Source organism: Macaca thibetana, chromosome 1, assembly GCF_024542745.1.
Source record: "Macaca thibetana thibetana isolate TM-01 chromosome 1, ASM2454274v1, whole genome shotgun sequence".
NCBI lineage: Eukaryota > Metazoa > Chordata > Mammalia > Primates > Cercopithecidae > Macaca > Macaca thibetana.
Genome location: NC_065578.1, coordinates 125,081,502 through 125,106,585, shown reverse-complemented (window position 1 = coordinate 125,106,585; position 25,084 = coordinate 125,081,502). Strand labels below are relative to the sequence as shown.

The 25,084-nt window shown below is 42.9% G+C and overlaps 3 protein-coding genes across 14 annotated transcripts in view; 1 reads left to right on the top strand and 2 right to left on the bottom strand.

Moving 5' to 3' along the window:
- Positions 1 to 25,084, bottom strand: part of S100A1 (S100 calcium binding protein A1) — a 1,186,348-nt gene that overhangs the window by 1,001,947 nt on the left and 159,317 nt on the right. The window lies entirely within an intron of this gene.
- On the top strand, positions 7,607 to 7,876 carry LOC126935206 (late cornified envelope protein 3A). The gene has a single exon (XM_050756408.1). The coding sequence runs from the start codon at positions 7,607 to 7,609 to the stop codon at positions 7,874 to 7,876; it is 270 nt and encodes an 89-aa protein (XP_050612365.1).
- On the bottom strand, positions 13,578 to 13,865 carry LOC126935100 (late cornified envelope protein 3B). Its single transcript, XM_050756302.1, has one exon. It carries the CDS (start codon positions 13,863 to 13,865, stop codon positions 13,578 to 13,580), a length of 288 nt encoding a protein of 95 aa, XP_050612259.1.

Below are 25,084 nucleotides of genomic sequence, written 5' to 3'. Positions count from 1 at the left end.
CAGAGCTTGACAAGAAGGAATACAAGAAATACCAGGCCTCAGGTGGATCCCCAAGCACTAATAGTAGAAGAAATTTGTGCATGGGATGCCTAATCATTCTTGAACCTGTGGTTTGATATCTTTTGTCAGTTTGTCAAAATTCAGAGGGATTATCTCTTCATATACTGCTTATTTCTGTTGTCTCTCTTCTTCTGGGATTCCAAGCATTATTATCTAGATATTAGACCTTTCACTATAGTCCATATATATTTTGTATGCTTTTTTTGTATTTTCCAGTGTTTGTGTTCCCTTGCTTCAATATTTTCTTCTGTCCAATCTAACAGCTGCTAATTATCTCTTCTGTAGTGCTCAGTCTGTTATTTAACCTCTCTACCCAGTTCTTAATTTTGGTTATTAATTTTTCAGGTCTAGACTTCCATGTTATTACCTTTAGAATTTCTAGATCTCTGTGCAAGTTTTCCACCTTGCCTTTAAATTTATTCAGCATACAAATCACAGATATTTTCAAATCTGTATCTCATAACTATACTAGCTAGATATCCTGTGGTCTGTTTGCATTGCTTGTTTTCTCTTATTTTTCGTAGTCAAATTTTAAAAAACATATTTGGTTATTTTTTTCATTAATTATAGAGCTCTATGTGAAAAATTTATAGAAGTCATTTAGTTTCTAAATGTTGATTTTATTTTCTTTCTAGCAAGTATCTAGGCTAGGAGCACTAACACTCCCAGGTAATATTAATCTGATCGGGGACTAAGATCATTCAAAGGCTGGCTTCAGTCTCTTTGCAGAATTGCAGGATTTTTTTTTTAATTAATTAATTTATTTATTTATTTTGAGACAGAGTCTTGCTCTGTCACCCAGGCTGGAGTGCAGTGGTGTGATCTCGGCTCACTGTAACCTCCACCTCCCAGGCTCAAATGATTCTCCTGCCTCAGCCTCCCAAGTAACTGGGACCACAGGGACGCATCACCACACCCGGCTAATTTTTGCAGCCAATTCTTGTGTTTTTAGTAGAAACGGGGTTTCACCATGTTGCTAGACTCCAACTCCCGCGCTCAAGTGACCCTCTCACCTTTGCCTCCAAAGTGCTGGGATTACAGGCATAAGCTACTGCACCCTGCCAGGATGCTCTATTTCTGATTCTCCTCATTCATACTTTATAGCCCTTCTGGCTCCAACCAAATCCTGGAGTGTTTACCAGAACCCCTCCATCTTGACAGCCCTGAGTTCTAATTTTTGTCCTCCCTCCTCCCTGACCCCGATGAATTTTCTGAAAGACGTACTCACATTCTCAACTTCCAGCTACAGCTTTTCAGAAATGGCAAATATGTCAAGAGAAAAGTTGTGTTACATTCTAGGCTGTCTTTTGGCTTCTCTGCTTTTTAGAATTTGGTTCCAAAAATCTTCACTGAATTGATAGGTTGATGACATATTTAGACAGGTATTTTATTTTGTCTTTTCTAGCTTTTACAGTTATTCTCTGTGGAAATTTTGTATAAAGTAACCTACTCTTCCATTTCCAAAAGCAAGTCTTCTCTTCTTTTACATCTAACGGTATATAAATGTCCGTGAATTCAATTGCTTGAATTTTTACATTCCACAAATGGTGAAAACATGAGAAGTTTGTCTTGCTGTGCCTGGCTTATTTCACTTAACATAATGTCTTCCAGTTCCATCCATGTTGTTGTAAATGACAGGATATCATTCTTTTTATGGCTGAATAATACTCCATTGTATATATGTACCACATTTTCTTTATCCATTCATCTGTTGATGGACACTTAGGTTGCTTCCAATTTTTGGCTATTGTGATTAGTACTGCAATAAATATAAAAGCACCAGTATATCTTCAGCATGCTGATTTCATTTCCATTGGAGAAATACCTAGCAGTCGGATTGCTGGATCGTATGGTAGTCATATCTTTAGTTTTTTGAGGAACCTCCATATTGTTCTCCATAGTGGCTGTACTAATTTACATTCCCAACAGTAGCGTTCCCTTTTCTCCACATCCTCTCCAGCATTCATTATTGCCTGTCTTTTGGATAAAAGTCATTTTTACTGGGGTGAGATTATACCTCATTGCAGTTTTAATTTGCATTTCTCTAACAAGCACCGATGAGTAGTACCGTTTCATTTGCCTGCTTGACATTTGTGTATCCTCTTTTTTTTTTTTTTTTTTTTTTTTTTTTTGAGACGGAGTCTCGCTCTGTCGCCAAGGCTGGAGTGCAGTGGCCGGATCTCGGCTCACTGCAAGCTCCACCTCCCGGGTTCCGGCCATTCTCCTGCCTCAGCCTCCCGAGTAGCTGGGACTACAGGCGCCCGCCACCTCGCCCGGCTAGTTTTTTGTATTTTTTAGTAGAGACGGGGTTTCACCGTGTTAGCCAGCATGGTCTCGATCTCCTGACCTCGTGATCCGCCCGTCTCGGCCTCCCAAAGTGCTGGGATTACAGGCTTGAGCCACCGCGCCCGGCCGTGTATCCTCTTTTGAGAAATGCCTATTCAGGTCTTTTGCCCATTTTTAAAAACAGATTATTAGGCCAGGCATGGTGGCTCACTCCTGTAATCCTAGCACTTTGGGGGGCACAGGCAGGTGGATCACCTGAGGTCAGGAGTTTGAGACCAGCCTGGCCAATATGGTGAAATCCTATCTCTACTAAAAATACAAAAGTTAGCTGGGTATGTTGGCATGGGCCTATAATCCCAGCTACTGGGGAGGCTAAGGCAGGAGAATCACTTGAAGCCAGGAGGCTGAGGTTGCAATGAGCCTAGATTGTGACACTACACTCCAGCCTGGGTGACAGAGCAAGACAAAAATAAAAAATAAATAAATGAAATAAAATCAGATTATTAGACTTTTTCCCTATAGAGTTGAGTTCCTTATATATTGTCACTAATCTCTTGTCAGATGCATAGTTTGCAAATATATTCTCCCATTCTGTGGGTTGTCTCTTCACTTCATTGTTCCTTTGCTGTGCAGAAGCTTTTTAATTTGATGTGATCCAATTTGTTCATTTTGCTTTTGTTGCCTGTGCTTTGGGATATTACTGAAGAAATCTTTGCCCAGATCAATGTCCTAGAGAGTTTCCCCAATGTTTCCTTATAGTGGTTTCACATTTTCAGGTCTAAGTCCATCAAGTCTTAGTCCATTTTGATTTGATTTTTTATATGGCCATAGATAGTGGTTGAGTTTCATTCTTCTGCATATGGATATCCAGTTTTTCCAGCACCACTGATTGAAGAGACTGTCCTTTCCTCAGTGCATATTCTTGGCACCTTAGTCAAAAAATGAGTTTACTGTAGATATATGAATTTATTTCTGGATTTTCTATTTGATTCCATTGATCTATATGTCTGTTTTTATGCCAATACCATACAGTTTTGGTTACTATAGCTCTGTAACTGAAGTCAAATAATGTGATTCCTCCAGTTTTTTACTTTTTATCTTTTATTTTGGGTTCGGGGCAATATGTGCAGGTTTGTTATATAGGTAAACTCATGCCATAGGGGTTTATTGTACAGATTATTTCATCACCATGGTACTAAAAGCCTAGTACCCAATAGTTACCTTTTCTGATCCCCTCCCTCCTCTACCCTCCAACCTCAAGTAAGCCCCAGTGTCTGTTGTTCCCCTCCTTGTGTTCTCATCACTTAGCTCACACTTATAAGTGAGAATGTGTGAAATTCAGTTTTCTGTTCCTGCATTAGTTTGCTAAGGATAATGGTTTCCAGCTTCGTTTATGTTCCTGCAAAAGACATAATCTCATTATTTCTTATAGCTGCATTGTATTCCATGGTATATATGGAGCACATTTTCTTTATCCAATCTGTCATTGATGGGTATTTAGGTTGAATCCATGTCTTTGCTATTGTGAATAGTGCTGCAGTGAATATACGTGTGCGTGTGTCTTTATGGTAGAACAATTTATATTCCTTTGGGTATATACCCAGTAATGGGATTGCTACATTGAATGGTAGTTCTGTTTTTAGCTCTTTTAGGAATTACCACACTGTTATCCACAATGGTTAAACTAACTCACACTCCCATCAACAGAATATAAGCATTTTTTTTTCTCTGCAACCTTGCCAGCACCTGTTATTTTTTGGCTTTTTAATAGTAGCCATTTCAACTGGTGTGAGATGACATCTCATTGTGGTTTTGATTTGTATTTCTGTAATGGTCAATGATACTGAACTTTTTTCATATGATTGTTGGCTGCATGTATATAATTTTTTGAAAAGTGTCTGTTCGTGTACTTTGCCCACTTTTTAATGTTTTTTTTTTCTTGTAAATTTGTTTAAGTTTGTTATAGATGCTGGATATTAGATCTTTGTCAGATGCATAATTTGCAAAAATTTTCTCCCATTTTGTAGGTTGTCTGTTTACTCTGTTACAGTTTCTTTTATTGTTCAGAAACTCTTAAATTTAATTAGATCCTACTTGTCAATTTTTGCTTTTGTTGTGATTGTTTTTGGCATCTTCATCATGAAATCTTTGCCCATTCCTACATCCAGAATGGTATTGCCTAGGTTGTCTTCCAAGGTTTTTATAGTTTTAGATTTTACACTTAAGTCTTTTATCCATCTTGAGTTGAATTTTGTATATGGTGCAAGGAAAGGGTCCAGTTTCTGTCTTCTCTGTGTGATTAGACAATTATCTCAGCACAATTTATTGAATAGATAGTTCTTTCCCCATTGCTTATTTCTGTCAATTTTGTTGAAGATCAGATAGCTATAGGTGTGCAGCCTTATTCCTGGGCTCTCTACTCTGTTCCATTTGTCTATGTGTCTGTTTTTGTACCGGTAATATGCTGTTTTGATTACTGTAGCTCTGTAGTGTAGTTTGAAATTGGGTAACGTGATACCTCCAACTTTGTTCTTTTTGCTTAGGATTACCTTGGCTATTTGGGCTCCTTTTTGGTTCCATTTAAATTTTAAAAGAGTTTTTCTAGTTCGTGAAGAATGTCATTGGTAGTTTGTGCTCCTGATACAACTGTCCTAGCTTTTCACCAGCTTTCCACCCGGAATTCCCACTCTTCCATTCATAATTCTACAGAACTCTTTATTTATTTATTTATTTAACTTTTGAGACAGAGTCTCTCTCTGTCATCCAAGCTGGAGTGCAGTTGCACGATCTCAGCTCATTGCAACCTCTGTCTTCCTTGTTCAAGTGATTCTCCTGCCTCAGCCTCCCAAGTAGCTGGGATTACAGACGCCCGCCACCACACCCAGCTAATTTTTGTATTTTTAGTAGAGACGGGGTTTTGCCATGTTGGACCATCTGGTCTTGAACTCCTGACCTCATAGAACTCTTAAAAGAATGCATGGTATTGGCCGGGTGCAGTGGCTCACACCTGTAATCTCAGCACTTTGGGAGGCCGAGGCAGGTGGGTCAAGGTCTGGAGATCAAGACCATCCTGGCTAACACGGTGAAACTCCATCTCTACTAAAAAAAATACAAAAAATTAGCTGGGCGTGGTGGTGGGCGCCTGTAGTCCCAGCTATTCGGGAGGCTGAGGCAGGAGAATGGTGTGAACCTGGGAGGCAGAGCTTGCAGTGAGCCGAGATTGCACCACTGCACTCCAGCCTGGGCAACAGAGCGAGACTCTGTCTCAAAAAAAAAAAAAAAAAAAAAAAAAAAAAGAATGCATGATATTGCAATTGTTCAAAGCGGAGTGACAGGCAAAGGGGAAGAAGGAACTAATATCCTCTAGCAGTGTATTTTGTGCCAAAAACAAGTATCTTCAAGCTTTCATATTCTCTGATCAAAATAACATTTTGCTTAAAATTACAATATAATTTAATTTCATTATTATTAGAAACTCAATATGGTCTGAATTGTGATGATTTTCCTTGGAAGAATATAAAGTATAATAAAGATTATTTTAAAATTCATGATAGTGGTTTTTATTTAGAGGCTATAGCATATTGTATTGTATTATTAGAGATGAATTAATTGATAAATTTATCACAGATATAAGTAAAACCAAATGGGAAATAATATTCCATTTATATAAATTCATCATATACAAACTTCAAGCATTATCACAGATTTTCATCAAGTGAAATGCATACAACCCCATCAACCTCATCATTATCAACAAATTCAATGAAATTTTAATGAATTACTAACATAATGTATAGGATTAAACACAGACAGCCAAAAACGGATACCCCTTTTTTCCCATTAAGTGAGATTTCTGTTGACCCCACAGATGGAGGTCACATTTTTATACCATCAGCTCCTCCCTCCACTCTACTCCTCTCCCCTCACAGTGCCCTATGCCACCTATAAGATGCCATTATATTCCCTGAAGGCAATACCTCTCAAGCCATGGCCCCAGCTCCATTCTTCCATCCCTTACTCAATCCAAGTCCAGTGAGCTCAGTGCAACCAACACCTCAGGACAGCGGCTGATTCCATCACCCATGCAAAGGAATCCACAAAGCAATGGGGACTGACACCCAAAGGCAGTGACCCCAGGCCTGCCGTGTTTGCGCACACTTGTGCTGCGTCGCTTAGCACATAGGATCTGATTTAATTGCTCAGTTGTCTATCTGGCCTTCTGAGAAGCTGTGAGCTAGTCAAGGGGAGAAATGTGTTCTGTCTGTCCCTATATTACCAGGGCCCACAAAGGACGTACCCTGGCTTCGGAGCATGTGAGCTGAATGAAGAAAAAAAAAGTGGAACAGCAGCCAGGGGGCCTGAACGGTGGATAATTGGACCGTCGTCGGAATTTCCTGCTTCCCTTTTGTCATTCCTCAAAATATGCGCCTTAAGTATATGCTGAAAGCCTGGTCCTTGGGAGCGTGTGGTGCTTCCCCTCCCTTTGGGGAGCGAAGGAGGACACATGGTTGAGCTGTGCATCGTAACACCCAGGATAAAAGGGCTGAGGCCCTAGGTTCGTCAGTTCACAATCACCTCAGGAAGAACCTTCGCCTGCCTCCACCAAACTAGGTGAGCGTCCAGCTGGCGAGAGGAACTGGGCTGAAAGGGCTGCACAAACATGCCTGTGCTTCAGCAAGGAGAGGGGAGGAGGCAGACAGGTTGGAGGCGGCAGAGAGGCTGTGGTGGGCGGCCAGCTGTGACTGGGATGGGAAATGGGCGGCGTTGTGAGGAAGACAGACGAGTCTGCGAGCCACTTCAGGGGCTCCGCGATGCTGCGACCTCTGGACCCTCCTTTCCTCATGTGCCCAGAGATGCATTGCCTCCTCACACCCTCCGCTCACAGGCGTCCAGAGAGACGCCACCCTGGAGGGTCATGGGCGTTGTGTTCACGGGACGCCTGCAGGAGGCGCTGTTCGCGTCGGACCCGGAGGTGTGACAGGCCCCGCGAGGCGTGCGCAGGAGCCCCAGAGGCCCACCCAGGAGTGTCAGCTGCCTCCCAGGCAGGGGAGAGGGCCGGAGGAAAGAGCAGTATCAGGCCGGTTTAACTTCAGATCCCTTTGCATTCCCCTTCCCCAGGTCTTGGCTGGAGGGCAGACTGAGTTTAGGGAAAGCGATCCACAATTAAAGCAAAGCATGAAGAGGCCCTGGCCTGAAACCTGCATTGACACGTATTTTGCTTTGCTTTTATTTTGCCCAGGCTCCCCGACCTCCTGCCCAGATGTTCTGCCAGCAGAACCAGCAGCAGTACCGGCCTCCGCCCAAGTGCCCTGTAAAGAGCCCAGCACAGTGTCTGCCTCCAGCTTCCTCTGGCTGTGCCCCAAGCTCTGGGGGCTGTGGCCCCAGCTCCGAGGGTGGCTGCTGCCTGAGTCACCACAGATGCCACAGGTCCTACCGTTGCCGGCGCCAGAGCTCCAACTCCTGTGACAGGGGAAGTGGTCAGCAAGGCGGGGGCTCCAGCTGTGGTCACAGTTCTGGGGGCTGCTGCTGACCTGAGCCACGAGATTAAGTGAAAGTATCTGAGAAAAGAAAGTGCCAAAATGACTGGAACCAGCCCTAGCCTGGTGCTTCTTTGCTCCTGTCCCCTCTTTCCTACTGAGATGTTCCTTCATAAGTTTCAAGTACTCCCCCAGGGGGTTTATCCTGCTGGTCTCAGTGTTTCCCCTCCTTCTTTAATATCCCTGTGTTGTGAAGAATAAAGCTATGCTTTCTTGTTGCACCCTCTGTCCAGTGCGTTCCTCTCTGCCCTATGGGAGGCTGCCCCACATTGGGTACATAGGCCTATCTTAGGAACAGACACAAGTGGATCATACACCCCTCAACTCACAAAACCCTTTTAGTGGGGTTGTATGTTAGTATGGGAATGAGGTGAGCAGTCTGTCACAAGGTCAAGGACAGAAGCATGAGTTGGGAATAAACACAGAGCTCTGGAAAGCAAAGGGAATTAGCTTACTTCAGAAAACACTTTGGTAGCTCAGCCCTAGGCATGGCAGAGAAGAGGAGAGGCTCCAGACGGGAGCAGGTCCTTGGTCCTCTGGTTCCTCCAACTCCGATACTGTGTAGTCTTCATGACCCAGGACCACAGCAGCCCCCAGAGCTGTGGCAGCAACTGGAGCCTCCAGAATGCTCTGGTGGGCATGTCAGTGGGATCTGTAGGCCCATGGTGACTCTGGTAGCAGCTTCCTGCAGAGCTGGAACCACCACAGAAATAGACTGGCAGCAAACAACCAAAAGGATACTTGAGGATTAGGCACTTGGGAGGGGGCTGACAGAGCTGTTAGTTTTTCCTTTCAGGACATCTCAGCTCAGTGATCCCTGGAAGAACTGAAAAAGTAAATCATTGTTTTCTTTCTTTCTATCTGTCTATCTATCTATCTATCTCCCTTTGTCCCTCACCATCTTTCTCAAACCCTGACCCAATGACCCTAAGCTCACAGTTTTGCTAACCTAAGGGCAGCAGGGAAACAGGGCCTTGGGCAGGAATGAATTGGCTCAGGGTGTTTGCTGATGAAGGTGTTCTCTCTTCCTACTTTGATTTAGAATCAGAAAAAAGGAGATGGGACATGGAGAGTGATGATGGTGGTGGGTTCTACTCCAAGTAACAGCTCTTCAAAATCTAACCCTTCAGTAGGAAATTCAACAATTATTCAGTAGGTGCCGAGATGTTTTCTGATAGAAGGGAAACAGGAAGTCCCTATAACACCCAAAAATCTGGCCTTGATTATCAGGACTGTTGAAAACTAATTGTCCATACTATTTTATTCATTAATTCATTCATTCAAACAACAGGAGATGAGGACACAGTTCAGATATATGTTGACACAAAGGACTCAGAAATGTGTAAAATATGATTCTCATCTTGAGATGCTGACTGACAAGTCAGCAATCCACGTATGAGCTGGAATGATATGGACTATTACATAAGTGTGTGGGAAGTCCATGGGACTTATTCTTTGGATGGTAACTCCCAGTTTCCTTGACAAGAGTGAAGTGTTCAGACATTGTCACTAGTATCGTTTGTGGGTGTTGGGTGAGGTTTCTGCCCTGCAAAATGACCTGTGATGGTCCTGTGGTGGCCTAGCTAAAGTGACTAAGAAGAATAATGGGACCCAAGAGCCAGGAGTCCCTGGTCAGAAGGTTTCCTGGCAGAAGGAAGAAATGAAGCTGCCCTTTGAGAGAAGTTGGATCTGAAAGGGAAGCAAGCTAAGATAATGTGAGGCAGAATAGTGTGCAGACCAAGAATATGAGCACTGGAGTCAGACTCCATTGCCTCCCTCTTTTAAATACCGGGAGAAACCTAGAGGTGTCTAGGGAAAAACAAACCAAAAAATAAAGGCAAAATGAACCAGAAATGCTGGAATTAAAAGCAGAGACACCAATTAGCAGTCTAGATCTTTGATATGACAGACCTGCAAATCTAGCAGTCTAGATCTGTGACATGACAGACATTGCTTCAGCATTTACTTGACTGCACTATTGATCAAAGAGATAGGAATGGTTCAGACAAAGGGAAGCTCATATCACATCAGGCAGAACGCTCTAGGACAAAGGAGGGATTGAATGATAATTGATGGGAGGAATAATAAAGTGATTGATAACAGTGGTAATTAAGTTTATTTCACCAGTGTTTCTGCTGAATATAAATAACAGCTTTTTAATATTTTCCCATTGCATTTAATTTTTTTTTTTTTTTTTTTTTTTTTTTTTAGGTGGAGTCTTACTCTGTCTCCAGGGCTGGAGTGCAGTGGCGCGATCTCTGCTCACTGCAACCTCCCAGGTTCAACTGATTCTCCTGCCTCAGCCTCCTGAGTAGCTGGAACTACAGGCACAAGCCACCATGCCTGGTTAATTTTTGTATTTTTAGTAGAGATGGGGTTTCACCATGTTAGCCAGGAATTAGATAATTATTTGGCATATGTAAATAACTTTGATATCTTTTGGTAAGACATCATTATTGCAGCAATAGTTCTGAACATTCTAGTTCCATAAAGGTTATATGGAACATTCTAGTTCCATAACCTCTTCAAAGCTTGAATACGTTACAACCATGACCAAAATATGAGTCTTTTCAAAACACTGTGGGAACATTAATTTTATACTAGGGCTTCAGCAATACATACAGTGAACTGACAAGAGGGTGAGGATATGGCTAATACCTATTTGTGGTGGTTTTAAGGCATGGTTCAAAGTTTTTTGACATTCCTTTCATTGAGAAGTTAGGCCTATGTCCACTTACCTTGAATCTAAGCAGGCTTGTGACTCCTTTAACCAAATGAATATGGTTGAAATATGCTATGTGACTTCAAAGGCTGGGTCACAAAAGGTCATGCAGATTCCATCTGGTCCTCTTAGGAGGCTGTCTCTGGGGAAGCCAGTACCATGTAAAAAGTCTGGCTCTTCTAAGACCATCATGCAAGAGAGGCCAGATGTAGGTCCTCCAGGTGACAACCCCAGAAGAGGTCCCAGCTGGCATTCAGCATCAAGAGCCAACAATCCGAGTGAGCCTTCTCAGATGTCCAGCCCAGTCAGCCTTCAGGTGACCACAGCTCCAATCAACATCTGATGACAAATGTATGAAATGAGAATTGCCCTGCTGACTCCTTTCTGAATTTCTGACCCATAAAATTGTGAGAAAACCAAGATGGCTGTCATTCCACATCACTTAGTGTGTTGTTTCACATCACTAAGTTTTGGGGTGATTTGTTATGTAACAATAGGACATCCACTGATTTTCTGCCATCAGCAACTTACCTTCTTCCTTCTAAAGTTGTTGGCTCTGCTGAGGTGCCAATAGCCACTAGATAGCTTTCTTAGTCCCCACAAAATTCACCGCTTTCATGCCTTAATGTTTTTCCAAGGCTAGGTTTACCTCACCTACATTGACACTCATGACACACAGGGTATGAGAATCCAACTGAATGCAGAGCAAGGAAAATGTCAGCCTGCAACATGCTCAATCGATGTCTGCTCCAAGTAAAAAGAAACTTCATCTGTTCCCATTGTACCTACAATGCCTAGAGTGGCACCTGGCATTGGAGATACACTCATTATTGGCAGAAAAGCTGAGTGTTAGGAGAGAAGCTGAGGCAGGGCTTGGAATATGTCTGGGGTCCAGGGTCTAAAACCTGTCACGGCTTCTGGAATGTGTCTAGACTTGCTGACTCCTTGTGTCTAGCACTCCCATTATCTCAAATAGCCATATGTTTCAAAGAAAATGATAACCATCACAGCTGTAGCTCATTTGCTTGATACATAGCTTCCTTTCAACCCCCACATCCTCACAACCTGTTTCTTTGTTTGATCACCAATAAATAGTGTGGGCTCCCAGAGCTCAGGGCCTTTGCAGCCTCCATACTAGCATTGGCCCCCTGGTCCCACTTTCTCTCTTGTCTTTTCTCATTCCTTTGACTCCACTGGACTCCGTAGCCCCTCCCCACCCCCGGCAGGCTGGTGTTGGGTCTGATCACCCCAACACTCATCAAATGTTTGTGCAATCTCAGTCTCTATGAACCCTGAAATGCACACAATGAATTTTAGGCCAACTAGCTTCATCAATGCTTGAGGCTTTGCATGTACAACATAGCTTAGTGTGGGACTCAGGTATTCCCATAAGGAGCTTGCCCATCCTTTTTCTTTTTTATCCATTATGTGTTTTAATTCTGACTTTTAAAGAGTACTTCCCAAGCATGTCTTAAGTGTACCAGGGCAAGAAGCCTATTACATTGATTCAAGTCTACCCAATTGTAAGTTTCATATCTCTGTTCACTTTCTCAGAGAACCCTTCTTAGCCAGTTAAGTGATTTGACTAGCAGAGCAGATTTGACTTCAACTTTCAGTCATGGTTCCTTTTGACACTTTTCATTCCAGTTTCTTAAGAAATAATGTGTCCAAGTATATTGGAGCAAAACTGATTTCTAGTTTGCCACTTTTTAAAAATGAAAATTTAAAGAAAGTATTATAATCAGTATTTCCAAAGTATCATATAGGTCTTATTCTCTGTCTAAAATGTCCATGCTCAACCTCTGATTTCCCTCAAAACTTTCTACTTTGACTTAGCCACAGCTATATGATTTATTTTCATCTTTCTGAAGTTATCTTGAGAGCCATTATGGCTTGGGTTAAACAGCCCCCTTTTTTGCAATATTATTTCCAAAATCCAGCTATCAAAATGAAACAGCACTGGTGATTCACATCAATCACTTTGGTTTGGAGTAGAGATAAAACACTACCATATTCCAATGTTGGGACAGGAGCTCCTCAATTAGAGTCCAACTATAATATGGCTGTGTCTCATTATTGTTGAGTTCACAAAGTAACACATGACAGAAAATAATAATAATAATGAGTTCAATTCTATCTCAAATCTCTTAAAAGAAATTTACAGATATGTAATCTGTACCCCCAGAAACATTAATCCTGTCTCTTTTTTCTGTTTTCTCAGAGCACAGAGCCTCTCATTGGCATTCCCATCAGAGAAAACTTCAATTCCAATTGCTTCAGAATTTACTAACTTCAACTCACCTCCCTCCCTAAAGTCCATTATGTGCAGCTTGATTTGATCTTCATCCTTCAGACCTTTCTGCCTCCACACCTTCCATCCTCTTTGGTCTCATTCTTGTCGATTTTCTGATTCCCTATGCCACCCTCAAGAGAAACTGTGGGCTCCAAGATCAAATTACTCCTCCCACGGTATCACACAAGAAAAGTCAGGCCTTTTCTAAGAGATTTTCATCAACCTCTCTCAACACCTCCCCTTTCTCCTATACTTCTATCCTCAAATCTCCCACAGGGATCCCCTGCATGAAGAAAAATCTGACCCATTGATTTTCCAGCCACAAGCCGGTATTATTCTGGATGCAGGGTGTGCTAGACCTTAAGGAGCTGAGGGAGGGGAGACCCACTGAGCAGCCTTCTGTGTAGCAGAGTGAAAGACAAGTGAGATGCAGGTGCTGTTCAGAAGCTTTATTTCTCTGTATAATCAGACACAAGTGATAACATTGTCAGGAGAAAAGGAGGCTTCCACAATCTAGGAAAACACATGGGTGGAGCCTTTTGGAAAAAGCATAATCCTTCCCCATGAATGAATGATTAATAAGGATGTCTAAGAAAGGATCTGTCAAGTTAGGACTTTTCCTTGGTCCTTGAGATACTTCTGTCCTCTAAAGTCACTTGTTTCCACATCAGGAATTAGGTCAGCAGCAGCCTCCAGAGCCATAGCCACAGCTGGAGGCACCATCTTGCCGACCACAGCCCCTGTCACAGGAGTTGGAGCTCTGGCGCCGGCATCGGTGGGACCTGCCATGCCTGTGGTGGCTCAGGCAGCAGCCGCCCTCAGAGCTGGGGCCACCGCAGCCCCCAGGGCTTGGAGCACAGCAGGAGGAGGCTGGAGGCAGACACTGTGCTGAGCTCTTTGGGGGGCATTTGGGTGAGGGGCACTTGGGCGGAGGCTGGCACTGCTGCTGGTTCTGCTGGCAGGACATCTTGGCAGGAGGTGAGAGCCTGGATAGATAAAAGGAAAAGCTCAATGCAAAAGCTCCAGGCTAGTGTCTCCTCTACGAATGGTTTTATGAAGTCCTAAGACCAGTTGCTTCCTGAGATACACACTTCATGAATAAAAACAGAAACTCGTCTCAAGTAAAACTGGCCTGGTAAGACGTTTCCTTCTACTTTTCCCCCTTCCAGAAAAGAATACTGGTGTCTTCTAACTGGGCCCCAAGTCCTTCCGTCTTCATAGAAACACTGGTGCAAAAACACCAAATTGAGTAATGATTCTCAGAGAATATCACTGGACATGTATGCATCTCTTAGGAAGAGTAGAGAGAATGCTGAGAGCCAGGGCTCTGGTGTGTCACAGACTTCCATGCACCCCAAAGAGGTTCCTTGCTCACTGCCCCTTCCCCTACCCTCAATTGCCCTCTGAAGTCCTCTTCCTGCTGTGTGTACATCTGTGTACATCTGACACCTCTTCTTCCCCCTTCCCTAGTAAAATCTGGGCTTATCTTCCCCAGACATCCCCAGCTGTGGGTCCCCTCTAGATACTTACCCGGTACAGAAGATACTAAGGAGGAGAAGGCTGTTCTTTAGGAGGCTGTGGATGAGGAGCCCAAAATAAGAGCCTTTTTATCTTGTGCAGGGTTACTGATGCACAGCCCAGGCATGCTGCTTTCACAACAAGGGGAGGTGGCAGAGCCAAACACTCCCATCCCAGGCATCCAGCATCTTCCTTCACGCTTGCCAAGATGCCTGTCAAGAGGAAACCAGGAAGTCTTGATGACAGATCTCCACGTGTGTTGGGGACCTGTCATTTCTTCTCCTTTCACTCATTCAGCTCAGATGTTTTAGTCTGACCTCTGTCCCTTGCATTTTGCAATGAGAATGTATAGATGCATATGACACATTTCCTGACCTTGAGCCTTTCAAAGTTAACTGGACTTATATCAGAGATGAAAACATATGTGTCTGATATGGTATCATGTGGTGCGTCCTGGGATACAAACATCTTTTTTTTGGACATCAGTTCCCTATTCCTCTGCATATTCCCCAGGGGTATGGTTTGTTGAGATGTAATTGGCTCCTGACTCTTGGGGATGTTGGGTGATCTGAGACCACTGGACCCTGGGAGTGAGATGTATTAGGTAATGAATGGAGGATGGGACCCAGACCCTGTCTGGGGCAGTTGGAGCCCAAAAGAGAATTAAGGTAGGATTATATGAATAAGCAAATGAAATCATTAAGGAACGTGCAACAGTTGAGATCACAAGACTCATACTTAATATGAAAAACGTAGGTTGGCCCATATGTAGCTTCCCATGGGATGTATGATACTGATGGTAAGCAAATAAAATGGTCCATGAGCAAAAATATATAAGATAATTGGTGAGAGTCATGAAGATGATTTGTTCAATGAATTGTGGATGATGAGATTAGTGATGGTAGTGACATCATGTGCATCACATTTAATGGAACAAACCTCATACATTCTAAGGTTTCTGTAGGATGAAATATAAAGTCTGATTCTTATTTTTCCCATTCAATTTTGTAATAGTTTTAGACATGAATTTTTCACTGAATTCATCTCTATTATCATAATACCTGTACTTTGCTATTTGTTTCTAAAAAATTAAAGTCAGAAGTATAACAGAACATTATATTTGAGTTAAATGGCAATTTTAAATAATACATGTTTATGGTAAATGCCTGTTATTGTTCCCTGTACTTGATAGTTTATGGCTTTTAGACAACAAACTCCCTATCAGAGCATGCACTTTACAACTTACCCTCTTTAAAACACAGTGGGAGGTCGGGGTCAGAATTCCATGATTTATTTTGAGATATTTAAGAGAAAATGAATTGTCTCTAGGAATGTGGCTTGGGAATGGAGGAGGAGGAATAGGATTGATTCTCCTCTCTGATATTCTTCTGTCTGCAGAGGCCTCTTGCTGAAGGGATATTTTTGGGCTTAGCTCCAGGGCTACACTAGGTGTCCATTTCTTTTACATTCTTTAGAACCCACCAATTGCTAGTGCATTGGAAGGAATTACTCATGATGGTTGAAATGGGTACTTTCTCATTCCATACTGGTGAAGCTGAAGAGGGGCACAATCTTTTGAAAAATTCAGTTAAAAAGTTACTGGGGTTTAGACTTTGCTGCAAATCTGAACATTCATTTCTCTGTATCTTGTGTTTATCATAAGCAAGGCTTGTCCTCCCAACAGAGAAAGCATGATAGCCATTTTCCTGCATGGGTTGCAACCCTGAGTCATTGGCAGCTGGGAGAGGTAGGAGGTGGAAGCATTAATTGAGAAAGAAACATAAATCACACATTTTGGGCAAGTTTCAAAGGAACAAAGTATCCTTGCCAATGACATTCAATATATCGTGTTACCTCTGTTTTATAAAACACAGTGGATGACAGTTAGGCTTTCCTCCAGCCCCATTCTTGACTGCCTGTCTTGAAAGCCACCCCACAAGACCTGTAGAGCACATTAATCTCCCTTCTACTGTAGTGATTCCTCCTGTCACTCACTGTCCTCCTTCTGGGATCAGGTGTCCACAGTCCTCACACGCACAGGATTTGTCCTGTGCTGACAAACAGTAGCTATAAGATCATGATCTGGTCACTTCCCCTACAGCACAAGGCCACCTCCCTGAGAATGACAAGTCCCAGGAGTCCCATCCTGAGAAGCCTTGGCTTCCTGTGGTCCAAAGACAGCAAGGAAATACAGAGACTGCTCTGGCTGGATGAATCCATGAAGAATTTCATGACTTAGTCATTCCAACTGGTACTATGGGAACAGGCACTGCAGGACCTCAGGTTTAGCTCCCTGGAGTGCATTTTGGACATTCCACATCAGCAATGAAGGATGAGTAAACAAACAGAATTCTTCTCCCTTTGCTTACAACTCACAGTTCCTTCTCCATTCTGTTCCTGCTATGACTGTGACTATTACATTCCATGGCAAGCAGCTAAGTCATTCTTAAGGAAAATGGGAAGCAGTAGCCAGAAAGTGTCACATATCTCCAACATACCTAAGTTTCTTATATGGATTTGAATTTTCCCCTCAGATTAAGTGGTATTTTGAGATATTTACACCTCTCTCTATTTTCCTGAGAAAGCTCTGGTAGGACCCAGTGTATAAGAAGATGTTGGACTCAAATTTTCTTCTTGTATTAGGATGTTGGCTGAAGTCAAAAGATGAAAATAATAGATGTCTCTTATCCCCATATACTAAAGTAACCTTAGGATAAGCTGCTGAAAAATCTCTGCAGGACTTGCTAAGAAAAAAAAAATGGAACTCTATTTCTCTGGTTCAGCTATATATTTGGAAGGCTGAACTTTGGTGAGAATTTTTTAGATAGGGAAGTTATTGTCCTGAAAGACAATGTTGTAATCTCCCCCTACTCTTGTACGGGGGAGGGAAACTGGTTGTCCTCCTACAACAGAAGTCAATTGAAAGGACAGGATTCACAATGAGAGCTTGTAGATGTTAGAGATTCCTTCAAGAAATCTTTATTCCTTTATCCCTCAGCAGAATGTCTGCTATGGTAGTAGACTTGATGTTCTAACCTCTGAGCCTATTGTTGAATAATGAAAAGGAACTGAAGAGATAGAACAGGACGTTGAGACATAACAGCAGATGACATCTAAGAAGGAATACCAGCTTCCACAGTCTTGCTAGTATTGTGCTTAGGATGGTTTTCTGTTGGGCAGAGAGACCTCAATATCGAGAAGCTATGGCCGGTGACAATGAAGGTAGGAGCTTAGGCAGTACCTGAAGGGTTAAATCTGACTGCTCATCCCATGTCTGGAAATCATGCTGTGAGGAAAATCCTTGAAGATGCTCCAGAAGCACTCACAAAAGCACCCTATAAGACAGCCCTCCTGCAGAACCTGCCAATAGAGGAAGCTAGTGGTACAGTCACATGTATACTGATTTCCCCTCCCCTTTTCCATCTCCCAATACAAAGGAGGAGGAAGGGGTACTCAGGAAAAAGATGGAGAGGTGGTAATGAATGAGAGAAAGAGCCCATCATATTCCCCTTCCAACTCCAGTCTCCTGGGAGATACCTGGGCAATGCTTGTGTGCAAGGGAGAATTTGAGTTTCAAGTTTTGTTCAGAATGAAATTTAGCTGATCTGGACTTTAATATCCATAGAAGTGACTGATGAAATGTGAAATTTCCCTGAGGTATTTTTAAGAGAGATTCAACACAGCATAGGAAAAAACAATGACCAGAAAAGACAACGCTTCCTGTTTTTGTTGTACTGACTTTAGACTGTTCAATACACAAGTTCGTAGGCTCTTGGGTTTTTATAAGAAGGGGGCAGTTTTGGATGCTCCCACCCTTTCTAGCATCAATCAAATCAATAAGTGCCAAGATTCCAGGTCCCCAAGGGCAAACGAGAAGCAAGTTCAGGAATGTTGGGTGGAAGCTTCATAATGACCACACAAAGGTACTGTAAAGGCAATTGGAAGTAGAAACTGGGTAGTTACTGGAGATGTGATGGGGTTTGGAAGGTCAGGGAGGAAGTCTTTCAGGAATAGGAGTATCTTGGAAGATCAAGAGGGAGGACAGGGAGCTGGGTGTTGGATGGTGAGAATATTCATGTGCTACTTACCTGTAGTCCATGGGGAAAAAGGAAAACTCTCTGGGAGGCAATAGAAGACCCTGACCAATATGACCCTTGCCAAATTCCTTTTCCTCAACAACTTCCATCTCTTTTGCCAATTCTTTGCTACAATTATCTTTTACCATGTTTTCTCTCAATATTCTGCCTATCCTGAATGTAGGGAGAGGATTGGACACACTAGAGGCATGAAGGATCTGTGCTAGGTCCCAGGAGGCTGCATCACTTTAGTGACAGATACTGTGTGCTCAATGAATACACTTTGACTCTGAGGGAGGTCTCATCTCCAGGGGGCTTGGAATGGACACAGGTTTGTTCATTGTGGGATGCAAAACTTCAGCAGAGTGGTTAGGGGAAAAGTGAATGAAAGCATTGAAAGAGCGCAATGATATTTGACAGAGAAAATCTGGAGTGGGCAAAACAAGAGTGTTCTGGCTGCAACTACACCTGGGCATTCTGTTGAGTGAGGATCTTTCTAGAAATAATACCTAAGAAGGGATTACTAAGACAAGGATACACTGAGTTAGAAACCAAACATTTGTTGATGCAAATGGCTTTGAAACACAAAAGATTAGAATATATGGTGTATGCCCAATTTTCAGACTATTAAGAGTAAATTCTACAAGGGCATTCCCATCCTTATCATCTTTACTAATGTTCCATGGGACTTCTCCACCAAGGAGGTGCAGAGGTGAGGGAGGAGGAAAAGCACCACACTGGGAAGAGGCTTCTCTCTTTGCTTCACTGGATCATCCAGCCCTGCTCCACTGTGGTTTTCAGTGCCCTGGTCACTGCATGAGTGACAGCATCCAGAGGGCTGATGCTGTGCCTAGTGGGATGTGTAAAGCCTGTGATGGAGCGTTCTCCAGAGCTGAGGCTATGACAGTCCCCAGAGCTGAGGCTTAGTGGGAAGAGACTGCAGTGGACACTGAGGAGCATGTTTGAGTACCCACTTTGAGGGACATTGGGAGAGGCTTGAAGCTCCTCCTAGTTTTACTTCCAGGATGTCTTGGGAAAAGTATAGTGACTATAGATGAAGTAAAAAGAGAGATAATAATAGGTAATTGTATTAATTTTTTAAATTGGATTTTTTTATATTGATTTCAAAGCATATGTGGCTTTGAATCCACAACTTAGGAAAAATTCCCGAGCAGAGGAGAGCAGGAAATAGAAAGTAGCTTGGGTTAAGGTATCCTGATTCCAGTGAGGACTGAGCAAACCTTGGAACTCTTTTTCTATTTTGTTTTGCAGGCAGCAAATGGGTGGTGGGATTGGGAGGGGTGAGAGTGCGGGTCTTGTTTAGGAGTCAGCTTCTTTGCCTCTGTAGCCCCAAGGCCTCTGCATCTCCATGGCAAGTGTCAAGAGTTTTGAGGAGAGTGGGGATTCAAGAAACCCCATGACTATTCACATATCTGTGCCTCAGTCTTTCTGTAGGTCTGCAATTCTTTATTTTTCATTCATTAGCATCATTCCTTCTTTAAACAAGTTATATTGAGGTGGTGACACTGTGCTGGGCAAAGCATATTCAAGACTGAAGAAGATACCATCCCTACCTCTTAGGCTGATGGAGTAGTGAGACTGACAGATAAGTAGGAAACTAAGCCTGAGCTAGGCAAGGGTGCTGGAATACAATGTGTGGGAGTCCCCAGGCCTGAAGTCAGGGTTTTGGAGCATTAGTCCCTTTTGGTTCTGTAGTGACTCTGAATAAATGATGAATCCAGATGGTGTCAGCTGCTGTCACTTGGGATTGTTGATGGGATGAGTAAGATGTGGAGCCTGTATCCATCCAAGGGCAGTAAACCCAGGCATGGCAACTAAGAGAAATTTGTGGACCCAAGAAACATCAAGGAGGTGCCCAGGAGAAAGAGACAATGCTGAGGTCGAGGTAGAACAGGGCTGAGGGGAGCACTGGGGACATGTACAATCTCAAAGGTAGAATAATTTTCTCATTAAGAGCATCTGTTTTGGAGACAGGAACTTCCAGGTTTTAATCTTTCCCTGCCTCTCCTAAGAGCTGTATTAAGGTAGAGATGTCTGAGGCAAAACGAATCTGTTTATATGAAGGCAAAATGACCCAGGGATATCACAGGTAAATTCAGAGACAAGTATAAGAAATATACAATGGCTTTGTAATATGCATCATGGATTAACATACATTTAAGGAACCTTGTGTCAGGATCTTAGTGACTGTAGTATTGATTCTAAGAGACCCAGGGAAGACAGTGATTCAAATTGCATGGGACGACTAAGAGAGATTTGTCCACACAGAAATGGTAATTGATGGGTATGATTATAATGAGGTTAATATGATCACCGTGAGCACCAGACATGAAGTGGACCAAGGTTGTAGAGAGAGCACTAAACTCTATAGTATTTTCCCAATGCATTTATTATAACAATAGATACGTATTTTATCCTGAATCATGATATATTAAAAGTATATAAAAATGGAATACACAAGTAAGTTTCAAACATATCCTAAAATTACAAGGTTTTGATAAAACATTATTATTGCATTAAATGTGTCTGAGTATCCTGATACAGGGAAGGATATAGGAGTGGCCATTTTTTTAATTTGCTCCATATGTTATAGCCAAGTACCAAACAGAAGCACTTTCAAGATACCTGGGTGAATGGGGTTGTTCACTGAGAACTGGGAAGTGAGAAAGGCACTGGGAAGGGACAAGGACTTTTCAACTGTAAACAAACATTTCACCACTAGAATCACCCACCTACCCCTTGCCTCACTAAGCTCCTACCTTCGGTGTGGAAGCAACCAGACATTGAATGCCCTTTTTGTATTCACCCAAACAATGATACCCAGTTCTCAAAAGTTTGCCCATGGTGGGCACCTTCACTGGGTTTAGCCACCCTTTACCAGCATCTGTCAAGTGCTCCAGAGTGGGAATCCAGCTGAATATAGAACCACCTTTGTCTAAACGTGCTGTCAGGCAAGGAAATCGGAAAACGTCTCTAATGGACCCACTGGAACATAAGCTCCCTGAGAGGGGACTCCGTCTTGTTTCAAACTGATCTAAGCACCTAGACCAGTGCCAGATAACTATAAGCAGATAAATTATGAATGAATGGGTGTTGGACTTGGTCTAGAAGTCATAACACAACATTCTTTATGTCTCCTAGGCTGATTTTATTCAAGAATTTCTCAATTTTTGAGTAGCAAGTGGTTGTAGTAGTGAATCAAAAGTGTATATAATAGGCTTTTATAAGTCCTACAGCTGTGGTAACTTCTTAAAGAAATCTTTCTTAGCCAGTTGAATGACTAAATGATGAATCCAACCTGAGTAAATGATGAATTCAGATGGTGTCACCTGCTGTCACTTGGGACAGTTAATGGGATGAGTAAGATGTGGAGCCTGTATCCATCCAAGAGCAATAAACCCAGGCATGGCATGTAAGAGGAATTGAGCTGGGCAGTTGATCTAAACTCATCAGAGCAGTTCTGACATCAACTTCCTCATAGGATCCCTTTGGGTACCTTTTTCATCCCAATGAGTTAAGAAAATGAATGTCTATGAACACAGAAGAGGGGAGTAATTTTCATTTCCCTATTTCCCAAGAGCTTGGAAAAAAAGCCTTCTAAAATTTAATATATTCACCTATTACTGGATACATTAATTTCTCTGTTGTAGCTAGCCCTAAACTACTCTTAAGATCTGCTCTTTCACTTTGGCTCAGTTTATGAGACCTCCTTGGATTGCTAGTATTTTCTTGATGAGTACCAAGGCTTGAATTTTTACCGAGTCTTTCTCCAGTTCATTAACATTCTCAAAATTGGTAGTGAAAGTGAATTGTTCTTTTAACGCACATCAAAAATAATTATTTTAATCCTGTGGTGCAGCTGAATACTACACTCTGGGTCCAAACTGTGGGAGGCAAACTCCTTAAAAGTGTGATTTATATGGTTTGGTGGTTTAGTGATGTATAATTCAAACAACAAAATACTGTGGAGTAAAATAATTACAAAACAAATCCACTGTTTACTCACATCTCTTAAAACATTTTAGAAGAACTCCGAACACCACAGCCATCAGGAGTGTAAGCTTCTCAGCAAAACTGCCAGGGTTTTAATGGCAGCTGTTGGGAGACCCTGGACACTCATTCCATGATGATTCCCATCTGTAAAATGGGACAAGGGTTGTACCTAACTTGAAGGACTGCAGTGAGGACTCAAATATTTACTGTATGTCAAGTCACCGGCACATCATGAGTAGTATACAAGTCATTGACCCTATGAATATATCCAGTTTACAACTCCTGCAATGATCAGGTTTTTATTTTTCTTACTTCCCCTAAGTTCCTCTCAGTGTATACCTCTGCAACAATCTCCATTTCTCTCCTTGCACCCATCAACTATTCAGCTTTCAAGGATCCCTTCCTACGTCCTCAACACCCAGATCTTCCATATAGAAATAAGGTGAATGTTCCTCCCTGCAGCCGTGTGGCCTTCTGCAACCTCTTTCTAGCAGCAACACATAAAGTCCTCATGGTCTCCCTATGAGTGAAGAGAAGTATTATCTCTCATTCTTCTCATCCTGTGAAACATTCAATCTGGGAGATAAGGAGTGAGAGAGCAATGGAGCAACCTTGGGAGGGGGCAATATAGAAATGTAAGTGGGAAAGAGAAGCTTTATTTTTTACAGAGTGAGACATAAGTGCTGCTAAGCACTGACCAGAACATGAGTGTGGAGACAACCATGAGGGACACTCAGGGAGACTGCTGGAGATCACTGACAGCCCTCATCAGGATGAACTCAGGAGCTCAGACCGTGGGCAGGAGGTTAGGAGTGGGTACATCAGACTGAGGTTAATCCTAGGCACTTAGGGTCTCTGATTCCTCTAAAACTGCTTATCTCAATGCACTGCCAAGGTCAGCAGCAGCAGCCAAAGCCCTGGCAACAGCTGCAGCTGCCAGTGGATAAACTCGGAGCAGTCATGTCTGTAATGCCTGTGCCAGTGGAAGAGACAGCACCTGTGGTAGCTCAGGCAGCAGCTACCCCCTAAGAGTAAAAGCAACCCCTGGAGCTGTAGCCATAGCAGGAGAAGACTAGAGGTGGACATGGGGCTCAGACTGGGTGGGGAAATCTGGGAGCCTTTGGAGGCTATCCCTGCTGCTGGTTTTGCTGACATGAAATCTCACAAAGCATCAGTGACTCTCGAGAGAATGCAATAACGCAAATGAATCTTTGTAATGTCTCTTCTCTGATGGGTGTACTTCTGCACTAGGAAATATAGGGAGGAAATGAAAATCAATTTGGAGTTGGTTTATCCTGGAAAGATGCTCTTTTCTCTTTGGTCACCTGCTACAAAATGATACTGGGTTTTTTCTAATTGAGCACCTAAGGTGTCCTATCTCCATGTAATCACAGAGGAGAATAAACTTGTTTGGGTAAAGCTTCCTTGATGATGTCTGGTGAGATCAGTGCATCTCTCAGAACACATACAGGAAGAAGATGAGAGTGTGCTGAAGACCCATGACCTTCACAGTCACAGGACACTGAAACATCCCGGGAGGGTACCCATTAATCCCACACATCCCAGACCCTCTGCTTCCTTCTCCCCTGATGGAAGCCTGGGTTTGTCTTCCTAGGTCTTCCAGCTCCAGGTCCTGTCTACAACTAGACATCCATCTGATGTCATGGCAGCAAGAGAAAGCTTATTCAAAAGAAGTCCATGGTCTGGGAAGCCCAAGACAGAGCTGCTAGATTGTGAGGGGCAGCATGAATGGGTTGCTCGGGGAGGTGACAGCACCAAACACCACAGCCCAGGTCCAGGCCTTCACCATCTTCCCAGGAATAGGATGGCATGTTTGACACAGGAAGCCCTGGTCCTCACTTGTACACCTCCCACCCAGGCCTACATGTGTGCTTAAAATATGTCATGCTCCATGCATTGTGGTGGAAGGTAGAGTTACATATGACACATCACCTGACCTATAGAAATTAACTGTCTAACTGCACAGGCAGTCAAGTAAATAGGGAGCCTGCTTCCATGAGATAAGTACTACAATGTAAATGACTACCCACAAAGTCCATGGTTCTTTGCCCATCTACTTTTTTCTTTGTAATGTTCCCTTAGCAAAATCAAGCACCAGATGTGATCAGCACTTGCTGTTGGGGTGGTGACTGAGCTAAGGATGCTGGACATTCAGAACGGGCTGTGTGTAAAACAGATGGAAGCGTAAAGTCAGCGGAGATGGGGACTCTTGAAAGAGACTCACTGGTACCCAGGAAGTAACATAGGGCCCTGGGCAGGAAAGGAGGAGAACCAAATGAATACCCGATTGAGGGGCAAATATGGAGAAGGAAAGTACAACAATTGGAATGCCAAGAGTCACAATAAGCACATTACAAAAGGCATGACCTTCCATCAAAATCCAGAGAATGTGTGCTCTTTATTTGAAGACCATGAAAACATCGAGGGAGGAGTCGTTCATCTGCTTGGACTCGAAATGAAGTTCTGCAAGTATGCATGATAATGAATGGGCTTGATGAAGATGACTTTGGTATGTGTTGCTGCTTTTGAGGTTGATGATAGTGTGGGTACATCTCAT